Below are 16061 nucleotides of genomic sequence, written 5' to 3'. Positions count from 1 at the left end.
TCAAATAGTTACACCACTATTCATTCCTATGACTTGGTGTAATCAAGGTTGAGATAATATCTTAATGAGTTCATAGCCCTAAGAAATGGGCTTGATGAGCTCATAGCGAGTACCTACGTGAGGTTGAAGCCTCTCTTGGCTAGCTCTTAATGATTTCATGGCTCATAGAAGCAGGTTACTATACAACACATGAAATCACCTACTTAAGTGTGAAGGATTAGTCCTCTTCCATGAAAAAACTTATGGCGTTCTTTCTAGAGCAATCATGAGCATCCTAAGATCATTTTTGGCTAAGTTTAACTTTTTTGCGAGCATTCGCACAACTTGGAGGAGTTAATAAACATGATTAAGAGTGAAATTATTAAAATCATAGCATATAGAAATGTTCATATTGGGTATAAATTACTGTCACAATGGAAGAATTGAATAACAATTATCCCTAATAAAACCAGGGAGATGAATTCATATTGTAGAATACCCTCTTGATTCTATACTGACTTCCCCTTTCACTGCTTCTGTCGTCACCCCAAATCCAAACGGAAACAGAGGATCATAATGCGGGTCGCCGACGTTCATCGGAAGTTGATCAACCGACTTGAACCAATTCCGGGCAAGCTTGCCGGTGAAGCCATAGTCGCCGAACAAAGCGTCGGCCACACCCTGGCCTTCACTTCCGGGAAGCCAAGCGGCAACCAGGGCATCTATTCTTGAAATGTATTGTTCCAGGGCGACTGGCCTGCCGGAGATGACAACCACCACGCATTTGACGGCGGCGCAGACATTGTTGATGATGCCGCCGCCGGGTTCGAGAATCGTGAGGTTTGCGCTGTCTCCCAACATCTCTGTGTATGGGGTCTCACCCACCGCAACGATGGCGTAGGAGAAGTGGTTGGAGTTGAGGATGTCCGGTCCTGGATTTTCTTGGTAAACAACTTGTGTGGATGGATCAACAGTGTTTTTCACAGCAGTTAAAATGGTGGTTCCTGCATTTATTTATATAGTCATTGCATTGCTACACAAAACCTTAATTGCCATTTTCATTGAATCAAGAAAGCTGGAAAAGGGCAATCCCAGTCAAGTTGATTAGACTATTGGCTTGGTTATCATAAAGTTACAAATTTGACTTCCAATGAGAGCGACCTATTAATCTAGCTTCTTGGTTTGAATCGGGGCAATCTAAACTGGTCATTTATCGTCTAGGTCACAATGCAAGGTGAGATTTTTCTAGTGCACACCTTTGAGTAACAGTTGCGGGCTTCACACGTCTTAGTTTGAACTGATCAGCTATAGGCAACCTACTTACTGGTCATTTGTCGACTAGGTCACAAGGTGGGATTTTCCTAGTGCCCACCTTCGAGTAACCGTTGCGGGCTTCACACGTCTTGGTTTGAACTGGTCAGCTATGGACAACCTACTGGTCATTTGTCGACTAGGTCACAAAGTGAGATTTTCCTAGTGCGCACCTTTGAGTAACAGTTGCGGGCTTCACACGTCTTGGTTTGAACTGATCATCTATGGACAACCTACTGGTCATTTGTCGACTAGGTCATAAGGTGGGATTTTCCTAGTGTGCATCTTCGAGTAACAATTGTGGGCTTCACACGTCTTGGTTTGAACTGATCATCTATGGGCAACCTACTGGTCATTTGCCCACTAGGTCACAATTTGAGATTTTCCTAGTGTGCACTTTTGAGTAACAATTGCGGGCTTCATATGTCTTGGTTTGAACTGATCAGCTATGGGCAACCTACTGGTCATTTGCCCATTAGGTCACAATTTGAGATTTTCCTAGTATGCACTTTTGAGTAACAGTTGTGGGCTCGTCGTTGATAAAAAGAAAAAAAAAATGGAAAACATACCAAGTGTAAGATCATTGCCACCAGCACCCTGCCACTCAATGGTCCAGCCTCCACATTGGTAGCCCAAATTGTGTGCATGAGTTCCTGCCACAAGTATCTTTGCTGCTTTCTTGGGAAGTGGCAGTAATGGCTGATTATCACTTTTCCCATTCTTTAGAAGAACAAGTGATTTCCTCACTGCTTCCCTTGCCAATTCTCTATGTTCCTATATAATTGTGCCATATATATATGTATAGATTATAGTAGATTATGAAAGGAATGGGAGTTATAGTGTTATATTTACCGGGCTACCAAGTTGGCTTGCCAAGCTCATGTCTGCCATTGGGTTCTCAAAAAGACCCATCATAAACTTGACCCTCAATATTCTCTTCACTGCATCATCAATCCTACTCATTGGGATAATCTTTTTCTTCACCAAAGAAGTTAAATCACCAATAAAATCTGTATAGTTTATTGGCACCATTACCTGCATTTTACACATTAAACCAGCCAGCCATTCAAAAACCTAATTGCACTCCATGCCTATGGGAAAGTCAGATGTGTTTAATAATGGGAAAAATTCTTCATTTTTCTTGCCATTGCTCATGTATAATTTGGACTCACTCACTTCAGGGCGTCGGCCGGATTGGTCAAGTTCAGCCCCTGCTCGATTTGAGACGTGACGTTGTGGCTTACCATGGAGAGATATAGTTAAATGGTTAATGTTCATTTACTTATAACCAATTGGTTTTAAAAGGATATGACAACCAGATAACCAAAGAACTCTGTGGTTAAGCGTGTTTGACTTAAAGCAGTCACAAGATGGGGTGGCCCACTAGGAAGTAAGCATTGTGCAGTGCTGAGATCCAACACTCACCATGTCAATTCCTGCAAGAACTCCAGCTTGAACTGAGTAAGTGTAATTGGCATGAGGTGGGTCAGTAATCCTGTCAATGCCCTCCCAATCTGAAATGACAAATCCCTGAAACATAAGACAATGCATCATTTGATTACAGATTGAACTCAGAACAACAGAGGGATTATATATCTGTCACATATTCTGTCAATCCACCTTGAACTTGAGCTTGCCCTTAAGGAATCCGGTAAGGAGTTCGTGGTGAGCGTGCATCTTCTTGCCATTCCAGCTCGAGTAGGAAACCATAACAGTTGCTACACCTTTCCTGATCGAATCATAGTATGCAGGCATGTGAATGCTGAGCAGACCATTTATGTCGATTATGGTGTTGCTCTCGTCCGTGCCATTAACCGTGCCACCATCCCCGACGAAATGCTTGGCACATCCCACAACTTTTGTCCTTCAAAAACACATCACATTTGAACCTACAGTCCATAGATTCACACATCCAATCCAACCCGTAAAAGACAAGATCGAGGTCCATACTTATCTGCAGCAACAAAGGGAACACCCACAGAATTTGCTGGGGGGTCTCCTTGTAAACCAGGTATGATCTCGGTCATCATTTGCACAATTTTGTGATCTTCGCTATAGCTTTCGTAACATCGCCCCCATCTCGGATCTCTACACACCTGTTGAGCATATAATCATTAATGTGCAATTCAACTATTAACTTAGACTTTTAGTTGAGATGGAGCACATGCTTCAATTTGGTATTAGAGCTAGATTGAGTGTGCACGTACGGGCTAAACCCTGTCAAAGGACCAAAGGACCAGAACAGGTAAACCAGCTTAGGTTGGCCATAACTGATCTGATCGGCTGAAACTCAGATAAATGCTAACATAGAAGCAAGAAAGTAAAACATTCAAAACTTACTGCAATGCAGGGAGCAAAAGCATAATTTACTCCTGTAGCTCTAACTTCTAGTGCAGTTGCAGCTCCAATCCTTTTCACAAGCTCTGGATCCCTGTCCATATATACATACAAAGATATATAGAGTTGGGAATATGTATATATTCTTAGCTTTAACCATGCATATATATATATGGTACCTGGTGACACCAAGCCCAACATTGTGGGGGAAGATGGTAGCCTTATAAACATTATTGTTGCCATGAACTGCATCGATTCCATAAATGATGGGAATCCCGAGGCGGGTCGAAAGAGCACCTCTCTGATACTCATTAAACATGTTAACCCAATCCTCAACTGAGGCCTTAGGTGCTGGCCAACTCCCTCCACCACTCACTACACTCCCTGCACCACCATTCCATCATCATCCATCAAACATTTAATATTGCTTCTGTTTCTGCTGCTACGAGGTTACGGTTTCTAGCTCGTAATTAAGTTTTTATTCAATTATCTTGAAAATGCATGTATAAAAGCTATAAACACATATCACATTCAAATGTGTTTGGCAGACACGGCTGAAAATTATGGAATTTCCGACCACCTGAAAATGATCTTAAATCAAGTCGAATGCCAAAAATGGTCGGAAATAGCAACGAAGGTTTTTCCAGATCCCAAAAGCGATCGGAACAGGACTCTCGACTTGATTTAAATCACTTTCAGGTGGTCGGAAATTCCATAATTTCCAGTAGTGAGAGACCGGTAAAAAACCAAGTTCAACGCTTTAGCTCTCAAAAATGCTCTCGAAAATGTGACAGTATAAAGAAATAAAGTTGTGCCAACACTCGCTACGAACTATAGTTTTTGGCACAGTGATAAACGCTTACAGAACGCGTACCAATGAAGTATTGGTTAATAACATGAGGTGTTGAAACTTTCCTCTCAATCTGAGTCATCTGCCCAATCTTCTCCTCAAGGGTCATCCTCTTCATCAAGTCCTTGATTCTTTGACCCACAGGCTGCCGGGGATCCTTGTACTTGATATACTCCACCCCTGCCGCCGCCATAACACCAGACATGAAGCACAACAACAATAGTAACACAAAACCCATCGCAGGTTTGGAGATGTTAGCCACTCCCATTGGGCTCCTGTTCTGCATCATATCCCCACCCTGCAAAACAATGAAACATAAACTCCGTATTACATAAGTGATAAAATAACTAAATAAGAGAAATGGCTAGAAATGAACATTATTATTGGAGGTGTACTGTACCCCTTCCTGTAGAGATATGTCTATACACATCCATACCCCCTTTTATAGATAATATAATGTAGTCTGTGAAAGTTGGCCAAGCGGGAAAGTGCAATACTGCAAGTTGGTAGTTGATCTTGGATTTTTTTTTTTTTTTTTTTTTTTGGGAGAAGTATTTAATTATTTTTATTCTACTATTTTCCATACCATTTATCATCTACAAGATCTAATTTACAATTTAATTACTGTACTCGTCGAACCTTTTGAATTTTTAGTCTAACGACCATTACTGCGGTGTGTTGGATGTCATTGTTTATGAGTTTGTTGATAATGTTTTGTAATTATATTTTCTGACATGAGATATCTTCTACGGTGTTGGATTGGGCATGGCCTGTGGGAGTGTGGGAGTGTGGCCGTGTGGGGCCATCATTCTAATAATGGTGTATCCCTTCTCAAAAAAATATTGATTTTTTATCAGAAAAGGAAAAAGATTTTAATTTGCTTTCCCATCAAATGAATCACAAGATACCACTGTTCTTGTATAAAATATCAAGAATATGTTAACTTCGAAGGAGTAATGTAATATTTTTACAAACTTCACTAACGTAATACATCGAGAAAATATAATTTTTATGAATATTATCACAAATAAAATTCAAAAATTAGTCAGCAAATCATGTGGCTTATGTACTAGCTTGGACAACGGGTTCTTTCTCTGTTCTTAGGTCATGGGTTTCCGCTCCACCGACTTGTTTTTCAACATAAGTATTACATTTTTATATTGACCAACTCGACCTGACTCGTTTCACCATAGACACTAATCCGTGAGACGGTTTCACAATAGTGTGATCCTAAGAATATTAGTTTAAAGAATAATGTATATAAAAACTAATAGGTCCTACACAATACTAATTAACAAAGATGTATAAGGGTATTATTTTCTCTCCAAGTTGAACATTTCTTCCCAATGGCTTTAGAATTGGAATTGGCTTTGGTATTATTAGAATTGAGATACCAAAGGGGGGCAAAGAATTTATTTTCCATAGATTTGAGAAATTCAACTTTCATTGAAAAACATTTCTTCTATAAACCAAACATCATATTACTAATTTTTCCTCAAATTTCAACCAAAGACTCCATAGTAGGAGACACCAAAACCTTCCCCGTATACACACTATGGGGATGAAAATATGTTGTTCTAACTCATACTCAGCCTTGAAATATTATATTTTACTACTAACTTATATTCAAATTCATAATCTGTCACTTTTTGTAAGCTACTAAGCTTATAATGCAATATTGTAGACTAGTCAGGCTTTAAATGTCCTTAGAAAGTAATAGTTTGAGTTACTACTCTCCGTAAACGACAGATAATAATAAAAACACTAAGGAATAAAAGGTCAAATAGGCTATCGAACCGCACACGATAATGCAATTAGGTCACTGAATTCAAAAAAGTTATAATTGAATCCCTAAACTAACCCGTTTCAAGCAATTTGTCCAATATGCATGTTTTCCCATATCTAACAGGTCACCAAAATATTTTTAAAAAATAATTAATTAAAATAAATTAAAATTCAAAAAAAAATCGTCGGGACCTTCGTCTCCATTGCCGGAGACGAAGATACCTTCTTCGTCTCCGGTGGAGACGATGTTTTTTTTTTTTATATATATAGTTTATTTTAATTAATTATTTTTTTTTTAATATTTTAAATTTGGGTGACCTGTTAGAAATAGGGAAAATCTGCAAATTGAACAAATTGCTTGAAATGGGTTAGTTTAAGGACTGAATTGTAGCTTTTTTGAGTTCAGTAGCCTAATAATAGTTCGATGACCTATTTAATCCTTATTCCAAATACTAAATGGTTCAAATTACACAAATTGTCACCGACGCAATTTCTCATATATGTATAAAATCTTGTCTGAGTTATTTTCACTTTTGATCCCACGAGTATCGAACTATTTCCACATTTGGTCCCTGACTATTAAAATTTCTAGATTTAGTCCCACGACTTTTAAATCCTTGCCACATTTGGTCCTTGACTATCAAAATTTTCATATTTAGTCCCATGACTTTTAAATCCTTCCACATTTGGTTTCACGACTTTTAAATTCTTACTACATTTGATTCCCGACTATTAAAATTTCCACTTTTGATCCCACGAATTTTAAATCTTTGCCACATTTAATCCATAACTATTAAAATTTTCAGATCTGGTCGGGTAATTCTCTAATCCCAAAATTAACAACTAATCTCCCTTCTAATTAAATAAATTGTACTTTTTGTACCAAACATTTCATGTTTTGTAAATTTAAATTTGTAATATAATTTTAATTTATTTAACTTAGTCGGGAACCAAATGTGGTAATAATTTAAAAGTCGTGGGATCAAATTTAAAAATTTTAATAGTCGGCGGTCAAATGTAGCAAGAATTTAAAAGTCGTAGGACCAAATATAAAAATTTTAACAGGGCGTTTGGTTGGAGGGGGGAATTATGTGGGAAAGGAATTAGAATTCCATGAGAGTTTAATTACTGGGAATACAGTGTGAATTTAAATTCCAGTATTACTGGAAATTTTAATTCCAATGTTTGGTATACATGGGAATTGAAAGGGAATAAGTAGTATAAAGTCAAAAATGTCCATTATTGTTGTTAGACATTAATTTTAGGTTAAAAAATGAATGGGTAATTTTGACTCATCACTATCTTTTTTTCCCAGGAATTAAAATACCGAGGGGGGGAGGGGGGACATGGGATTTTAATTCCATGAAAATGGGGGAATTGCAATTCCCTCCAACCAAACTACGAAATTTAATGGCCTTTGGAATTAGGTGGGAATTAAGTGAGAAGGGAATTTAAAATCCCTCCAACCAAACGCCCTGTAATAGTCGAGGACCAAATATGGTAATAATTTAAAAGTCCTAAGACCAAATATAACAATTTTAATAGTCGAGAACCAAATGTGAAAATGATTTCATACTCGTAGGACTAAAAGTAGAAATAACTCAATCTAGTCTTGACTTTATAATAAAAGTAGAAACGTTTATACACCGTATTTATTAATTAATACCTCAATAACGGAGTGCAATTAATTATATAGATAGACATCATTTTACAATAAATTCAAAATACATTATAATTAGTATTATTTTCTTTGCCAAATTAAATAGAACCAGAGGTTATGAGGCCAAACCCAAAGGGAAACAAGGGATCATAATGAGCGTCGCCGACGTTCATCGGCAGCTGATCAACCGACTTGAACCAAGTGCGAGCAAGCTTGCCGGAGAAGCCATAATCGCCGAACAAAACATCAGCCACCCCCTGCCCTTCGCTTCCCGGCAGCCACGCAGCAACCAGTGCATCCATCTCCGCTACGTAAGGCTCTAACACCACTGGCCGGCCGGAGATCACAACCACCGCGCATCTGACTGCGCCGCACACTTTTCCGATGGTGCTGCCTCCCGGCTCTTTTATCGTGAGGTTGGAGCTGTCGCCCCACATCTCGGCGTATGGGACCTCGCCCACCACAACAATGGCGTAGGAGAAGTTGTTGGAGTTGACGAAGCTTGCGTCTGGATCGGATTCGTAGACAACTTGGGTGGAAGGGTCGACTGTGTTCTTCACGGCTGTTAAAATAGTGGTTCCTGCATAGATGCATTGCCAAGAAATTAAAGACTATGATATTACTATTAATAATTATAAAAAATGAAGCTACTTATTGAAAAATTTCAATAATTATAACATTGGCCATATTTTATTTTATTTTTTATCAAAACTCTCAATGAATTTAGATGGACACTTGTTTCAGGAAAACCTTGTTCTCATTTAATCATGTCTTGATATATACATTTGTTTTAGACGGAGATTGCACGACTAATTTGATGTTTAATATTTGTATTTAAATAAGTAATTCAAAGTATATCCATACAAGATTATATATCAAAAGTTCATTAAAATTAATGTTAAACGTACAGTTTTCTAAAAACAATTATCTAAATACTTATTATTGTAGTTAATTCGCTTTTGGATAGATTTTGTCATTTTCTTCGTTTTTATTGCTTGTTAATTAGTTTCTTTTTTGTTGGTAGTGTCTCATATTCAATTGAGTTATTGGTGCTACTTCGCAAAAAGAACATTTTTTGTCTAATTAGTTTTGTTACATTAAAGAAATAGATCCATGGAATCCCTAAGTTAATTCCTTTATACTAATATTTATAAAATTGACCCGTCATTTTTTAACCATTAATCATCTTATAGATAGATGGATCAAATTAGTCCACACCTATCACGAAAAACCTAATTCACATTTGATTATATATATAGGGGATGGTTCACGTGTAAAGAATCTCCAAAGTGAAAGATGCATGAGATCAGAGTCGTTGATCTAGTCTAGATCAACGACTCAAATCAAGGAAAATTTAAAATAAAATAAAAAAACCTGGGAACTAGATGCATTCCCCTTCCACCATTGCTTAACTAACGCACCTTAAGTATTGAATTAGCGCACCTTAAGTGTTAAAATGACGAACCTTAAGTGTTAAAATGGCTCACCTTAAATGTCAAAATGGCTCACCTAAGTATTAAAATGGCATACCTTAAGTGTAAAACTTATGCACCTTAAGTGTTAAAATGACGCACCTTAAGCTTTGAAAATACACACCATAAACTTTACAATTCGAAAGGTCAGCTCTCGTAACCTTTTGGGTACCTTTCAAAAGGTACCATTAGTAGTAGTTACCTCTCTAATTACTCACGTTTTGAACCATTCGAGCCACTCTTCGGAGCTTTGAAAATACGCACCTTAAGTGTTAAAATGATGCACCTTAAATGTTAAAATAGGACTCTTTAAGTGTTAAAATGACGCACCTTAAGTGTTAAAATGACGCACCTTAAGTGTTAAAACGACACACCTTAAGCTTTGAAAATACGCACCATAAGCTTTTAACAATGTGCAAAATTATCACAATACCACCGTGTCTTTTTTTAAAATTTATCTTCATTCCAGACTATTGAAGAATGCGACGCCAGCAGTTGCCTACTCCAATAGAGAAGACGACCAATCTGGTCGCCTTCTCCACCGTGGAGAAGATGACCGGTCCTGTCGTCTTCTCTAGTTGAAAAAGTACTGGAAGTTGCTTTTTTTTTTTTAATGGTGGTGAACAGTGGTTAACGGCGGTCAACATTGATAATTTACTGGGTTACCAGTAAATCGGACTTATTTGATTCATTTTGATAAGTTCGAGTGTTTAATTCCACTTTTTTAAAGTTCAAAGGCCTAATTGCACTTTAAATAAAGTTCAACAGTCTATTGAATACTCACAAAATAGAGCATACCAGTTGTAAGATCATTGCCCGCAACACCCTGCCATTGAATGGTCCAGCCTCCACATTGGTAGCCCAGATTGTGTGCATGGCTTCCAGCCACAAGAATCTTTGCTGCTTTCTTGGGAAGAGGCAGTAATGGCTGATTATCACTTTTCCCATTCTTCAGAAGCACAGCTGATTTCCTCACTGCTTCTCTTGCCAACTCTCTATGCTCCTACAAATTCAAATCAAGAACAACATACAGCTTAATAAGAACTAGCTATCTAGATTTGAAGGAATCCCAGTAATAGCTGATGATATGATATGATATTCACCTGACTCCCCAGTTGGTTTGCCAAGCTGAAATCAGCCATGGGGTTCTCGAAAAGACCCATCACAAACTTAACCTTCAGTATACGCTCCACAGCATCATCGATCCTACTCATTGGGATAACCTTGTTTTTCACTAGGGAACTCAAATCGTTAATGAATTCCGTATAATTCTCGGGGACCATAACCTGCAAAGTACACACCAGGCAGGCTAGAAACATTTTTGGAAGTTATCGTTTCTTATTGCAAATATATAAGTCGGGCTAACCATGTCAATTCCCGCTAGAACTGCAGCTTGAACCGAGTAAGAATAGTTAGAATGAGGGGGATCAGTGATCTTGTCAATGCCCTGCCAATCTGAAATCACGAATCCCTGAAATACATACATGCCAACGAAAATGGCGTTATACATACATCCCAGCTCGATAGAACATTTTGGGAGGATGTAAATCACGGTGACTCAATGACTCAGCAGACAGGATCAGAATGGCGTTATACATACATCCCAGCTCGATAGAACATTTTGGGAGGGTGTAAATCACGGTGACTCAATGGCTTAGCAGACAGGGCCAAAATGACGTTATACATACATCCCAGCTCGATAGAACATTTTGGGAGGATGTAAATCACGGTGACTGAATGGCTCAGCAGACAGGGCCAGAATGGCGTTATTCTTGGCAAGGCAGAAAGAATGCATAATTCCATTTCAACTCGAAATATTCAGTCCTTGTCACTTTTACCTCAAACTCGAGCTTGTCTTTGAGGAACCCGGTTACAAGATCACGGTTAGCGTGCATCTTGTGGCCGTTCCAGCTGGAGTATGATACCATAACAGTTGCAACGCCCTTCCTAATCGAATCATAATATGCAGGCATGTGAATGCTAAGTAGCTCGTTTAAGTCAATTACAGTGTTGCTCTCATCAATGCCCTTCACCGTGCCACCGTCTCCAACAAAATGCTTAGCACAGGCCGCAACTTTCGTCCTTAACAAAATAAAACGATCTATTATGTAATCGCCATAAAATGGTCTAGAAATGATGCCACTTCCACATTAACATGTCAACCTGTTTTTCCCATTTTTCTAAGTTTATATAGACGATTTGAACAACAGAATCAACCCAAATTTAAGTGATGTAAAAGACGAGAGTTTCATACTTTCCTGCAACGAAGGGAACGCCCATAGAGTTAGCTGGGGGGTCTCCTTGTAAACCAGGTATGATCTCGGTCATCATTTGAACAATCTTGTGATCTTCGCTGTAGCTTTCATAACAACGGCCCCATCTAGGATCTCTACAGACCTGGAATGGAATAATATAGTTAGGCATCAAAACGATACTAATATTAACGCAACGAGATAAGTTTAGCTTATAAACTCACAGCTATACAGGGAGCAAAAGCATATGGGATCCCTGTAGCTCGGACTTCAAGTGCAGTTGCAGCTCCAATTCTTTTCACAAGTTCTGCATCCCTGTCATCATAAGGATCCACAAATCGAACAAGAAACAAGTTTCCATATGCCTACCTACCTAAATCTCTAAGACTGCCTAATCTATAGAGATTCCATATATTATATATACACTCCATAACAGTAAGAATAGAGTTACCTGGTGACACCAAGCCCAATATTGTGAGGAAAAATGGTGGCATTGTAGGCATTGTTGTGGCCATGGATTGCATCAATTCCATATATCATAGGGATTCCAAGGCGGGTGGAAAGAGCACCCTTTTGAATCTCATTCACCATCTTTACCCAATCCTCAGCAGAGGCCTTAGGACATGGTACGCTCCCTCCTCCACTCAATACACTTCCTGCCATTACCAAAATCCTTCAATTCTTATCACATCCCACAATCAAGAAACATAAAATTTTCCCTACTAAGCTCCAATTTTTAGCTAATCTGCATTGCAACACTTTGGTAAAATAGTTAGCTTATCAGCAAATTTTGGCTTATTTGACCACTATTAGCTGTTTGACAATCAATATAAATGTTTGGTTAATCAGATTTTATAACTCCAAATGCGAAAATTCAAAGTTGCGCAAAGCAACTTTTTCAACTAGCTTTTCGAGAAAAGAAATTATACTAAACAACTATCAGCTAACAGCTAATTTACCAAACACATTTCTACAATCAGCTAATGTAATCAACTAGTCATACCCAGACCCAAACCCAATCAGCTAACAGTCATTTACCGAACAGGGCCTTCATCTCCTTTTCTTGATCAAGAAAATGATAAAAATTATGGACCCATCACCAAAAAAAATGAATCTTTAAAATGCAATTGATTGTACCCAAGGGCTTTACCAATGAAGTATTGCTTCATAACATCAAAAGTTGCAACTTTCCTCTCAATCTGAGTCATCTGCCCAATCTTCTCCTCAAGTGTCATCCTATCCATCAAGTCCTTAATTCTTGCATCAACCTCCTGCTTAGGGTCCTTGTACGCCATGTACTCTGCTCCTGCAACACCTGACATGAACCACAACAACAATACCACAAAACCCATCTTGGGCTCTGCAAATCTCCCCATTGCCATCCCTATCATCAAAAGCGTAGCAGCTTAACTAGTCATTGCATGATCAGAGAATAAAAAAGAACAGTTTGTTTTAAAGACAGGTGATTATTGAAAGAAAAACTGAAAATAAAAGACAAGTCTTTGAACTGTACCTGTAATCTGTAGAGTTTCCAAAAGTTGCACCCTGTATATGGTGGAACTGAGTCTGGGTACACACCCATTGATTCATATATATCATGTTGGCGTAGGGGAGAGGTAGAAGACGAGCTGAGGTTAACCTGTATCCAGGCCCGGTCGCCTGGTAAGTAGCAACAAAAATTAACATATATTTTCATACAAAAGGGAAAATTGAAAAAATGTCCATATATCAATTATCAATGTCACTCCTAAATTATGAGTGGTGTAAATATTGCCCCTCAATTATTAAAATGGTGCACATATAGCCTCTTCCGTAACAGATCTATGGTTCCCCACCGCTGCCCATCGTTGGTACTTTGAATCGAGGGAGGGAAAAAACAACTAAATTACATATTTACTCCGACTTAACGATGTCGTACACTAATGGGGAACCACATGTCCGTTACGGGAGGGTCTATATGTACACCGTTTTGATAATTGAGGGGCAACATTTACACCACTCATAATTCATGGGTAACATTGATAATTGGCATATTATAGAGGGGCATTTTTTACAATTTTCACAATTTAAATTACATTGGAAAAAAATACTAATGTTAAATAATACGGGTATATTTATAAGTTTTTAACAATTTTACTACACAATAATAATTATAAAAGAATTTGAATATTCTTTTTTTAAAACAAATATTCTTTTAAATGTATATTATCATTTAATGTGATGACATTTCAGTTACTATTCCAAATGAGTGATTGAACTCCGGTGGTGAGGATTAGGAGTCTTAAAACATATACTACTTATGTACAAAACCTAAGTATTTCAAAAATAAAAAATAAAATTTGAGGACAAAAAATATTTTTAAAATATAAAAATAATCAATAATTGTAGCAATGCATTCATAAATAAACAAGAAAAAAAGTGTCAAATTACCCTCCTAAGCCAAGTGGATAATGCAATTAGATCCCCTAAAAAAAAAAAAAAAAAAAAAAAAAAAAAAAAAAAACTACATTCAAGTCCCCTAAAGAGTAAAATTGTTCAATTAAGTCCAAATTGACTTGTTTATCAGGTTAAATCAATGCGGTGTTGATACGTGAAATTTTTTTATTTATTAATTATAAATTAATTAATTAAACAACAACAACAACAATGGTTGCCACCCTTGTTCCCGTCCATCTCCATAGATCTGGAACGAGGGCGGCGGTCATGGCCGTCTTCTTTAGGCGGTTATGGTCGTCTTCTGGCCGTCCTGCCGTACAGCCAGTGGCTGTTTTATTTATTTTTTAATTAATTAATTTATTTATAATAAATAATATTTTTTATTTTTAATAAATAAAAAATATTTGTTTTAAAAAATAAAATAAAAAGGACACGTATCAACACCATATTAATTTAACCTGATAAACAAGTCAATTTGGACTTAATTGAACAATTTTACCGATTTAGGAGACTTGAATAGAGCTTTTTTTTTTTTTTTTTTACTTAGAGGACCCAATTGCACTATCCACTTGACTTAGGGAGACAATTTGACACTTTTTCTAATAAACAATTATATATAGTTTATAAAAATGAATAAACAATTTAAGATCAAATAACAAAGAGTATGAAGAAAAAATCATAAAGTTTCAAATTAAAAATATAATTAGAATTAAGAATCTCTCAAATCACAATTTCTATTTTTATACTATATAATAATATCTCATCTCCTCTCAGTTAAACTCTTGTTGCATATATTATCTCGTAAAGACGGAAAAAAAATTAATAGAATTATATTTATGAAGTCTTGACCTCTTAACTTCTAAAATATGAGTTATTCATAAATCTTGCCCACAAACGAAAAATCTCCCGCGCCCAAGTGCCCCTATACCGCGTGCCAATTGAATTGTGGACTGATAAATAATAGTGATTTAGCGCCTGCTCACAAGGAGTCATCCCCACAAGAGGATGCAACTTTCACACTGCGGTTGTTAAGGCTCAGTCATGCGTTCTTGTCCATAATCTGTCACCTAAAATTCAACTGAGCTACTCATAAATCTATACTATAAATCAGGAGGCACCCCCTTAAAGCATGAATCAGGTCTGCTTGTATCTTTTGATTTACGAAAAGGTTCACAGTTATTATTCAAAAATGTGAAGTAAGTATTTCACTCAAGACCAATAAATAAACTTTCACAAGGAGTCAAACTTAAAACTTTATAGTTACCAAGTCAAATTTCTAGCCAATTTGAGTCAAACTGCACAAAGTTAATTTGTATCCTACCATTGTGGTCTCACTATTATGTCATTTATTTAAAAGTGACTTTAAACATCCTAATCACACTTGCCTTGAATCATATCTATACTTGTGTAGTTGAGCTTCACAATACTTACAAAAACTTTAAATTAATCAAATTTCAAAATGTGGGTAAATTTTTTCATTAGAATCAAATAAAATAAAAAGTAACAACAAAACAAAAGATTGAAGTTGGGTACGACTCGAGTAATCTTGAATCTGGTCTTGTAGCAATCACAGTATAATTTTTGGATGGTTTTTTTTTTTTTTTAGGTGAAGGGAAGAGAAGTGAAAAGATAGGAGAAAAATGGATTTGTAAGAATTAGGTTTTGAGGGGTTCAAATGGCCACAAAAAAAAAAAAAAAAAAAAAAAAAAAAAAAAAAAAACATGGTTAAGAGATCAATGAACCTGATTACCCACACGTTAGTCAGGATGGCAGGCTCTCAACAACTTTTTTCGATCAGTTTTTTTTTTTTTTTTTTTTTTTAAAGAATTATAAGCTAACAGTTAATTTATCAAATATCTTTCTACAATCAGCTAATGTTATCAACTAGTCAAACTCACTAACTCATTCAGCTAACAATTATTTACCAAACACTCAAAAAAAAAAAAAAAAAAAAAAAAAAAAAAAAAAAAAAAAAACAT

General features: G+C 36.8%; 2 protein-coding genes across 2 annotated transcripts; both read right to left on the bottom strand.

The window, feature by feature from the left end:
• Nucleotides 1-386: 386 nt before the first annotated feature.
• On the bottom strand, nt 387-4765 carry LOC109193075 (beta-glucosidase BoGH3B-like). The gene is made up of 9 exons (XM_019343876.1): nt 4502-4765; nt 3807-4011; nt 3631-3721; nt 3241-3386; nt 2911-3154; nt 2716-2820; nt 2143-2325; nt 1860-2064; nt 387-983 (listed from the first exon to the last, which is right to left on the bottom strand). Exons 1-9 carry the CDS (start codon nt 4761-4763, stop codon nt 463-465), a joined length of 1962 nt encoding a protein of 653 aa, XP_019199421.1. The 5' UTR covers nt 4764-4765; the 3' UTR covers nt 387-462.
• A 3170-nt stretch (nt 4766-7935) lies between these two features.
• LOC109193076 (beta-glucosidase BoGH3B-like) lies at nt 7936-13311 on the bottom strand. Its single transcript, XM_019343877.1, has 10 exons — nt 13160-13311; nt 12797-13030; nt 12098-12302; nt 11871-11961; nt 11649-11791; nt 11233-11476; nt 10761-10865; nt 10498-10680; nt 10193-10397; nt 7936-8502 (listed from the first exon to the last, which is right to left on the bottom strand). The coding sequence occupies exons 2-10, from the start codon at nt 13026-13028 to the stop codon at nt 8021-8023; spliced, it is 1890 nt and encodes a 629-aa protein (XP_019199422.1). The 5' UTR covers nt 13029-13030; nt 13160-13311; the 3' UTR covers nt 7936-8020.
• Nucleotides 13312-16061: the final 2750 nt, after the last annotated feature.

This window comes from Ipomoea nil, unplaced genomic scaffold (genome assembly GCF_001879475.1).
Source record: "Ipomoea nil cultivar Tokyo-kokei standard unplaced genomic scaffold, Asagao_1.1 scaffold1834, whole genome shotgun sequence".
Lineage (NCBI taxonomy): Eukaryota > Viridiplantae > Streptophyta > Magnoliopsida > Solanales > Convolvulaceae > Ipomoea > Ipomoea nil.
The sequence above is the reverse complement of the archived record's forward strand: the minus strand, read 5'-3'. Positions and strand labels throughout refer to the sequence as shown.

Excerpts from the sequence above, each read along its gene's own strand:
- LOC109193075 (XM_019343876.1), bottom strand. The coding sequence starts at position 4,763 with ATGCAGAACAGGAGCCCAATGGGAGTGGCTAACATCTCCAAACCTGCG. Across the intron at positions 3,387-3,630 it reads CTTTTGCTCCCTGCATTGCA|GTGTGTAGAGATCCGAGATG; the intron begins GTAAGTTTTGAA and ends TATGCTCAACAG. Across the intron at positions 3,155-3,240 it reads CCCTTTGTTGCTGCAGATAA|GACAAAAGTTGTGGGATGTG; the intron begins GTATGGACCTCG and ends GTGTTTTTGAAG.
- LOC109193076 (XM_019343877.1), bottom strand. The coding sequence starts at position 13,028 with ATGGCAATGGGGAGATTTGCAGAGCCCAAGATGGGTTTTGTGGTATTG. Across the intron at positions 11,477-11,648 it reads GTTCCCTTCGTTGCAGGAAA|GACGAAAGTTGCGGCCTGTG; the intron begins GTATGAAACTCT and ends TATTTTGTTAAG. Across the intron at positions 10,681-10,760 it reads TTCTAGCGGGAATTGACATG|GTTATGGTCCCCGAGAATTA; the intron begins GTTAGCCCGACT and ends TGTACTTTGCAG.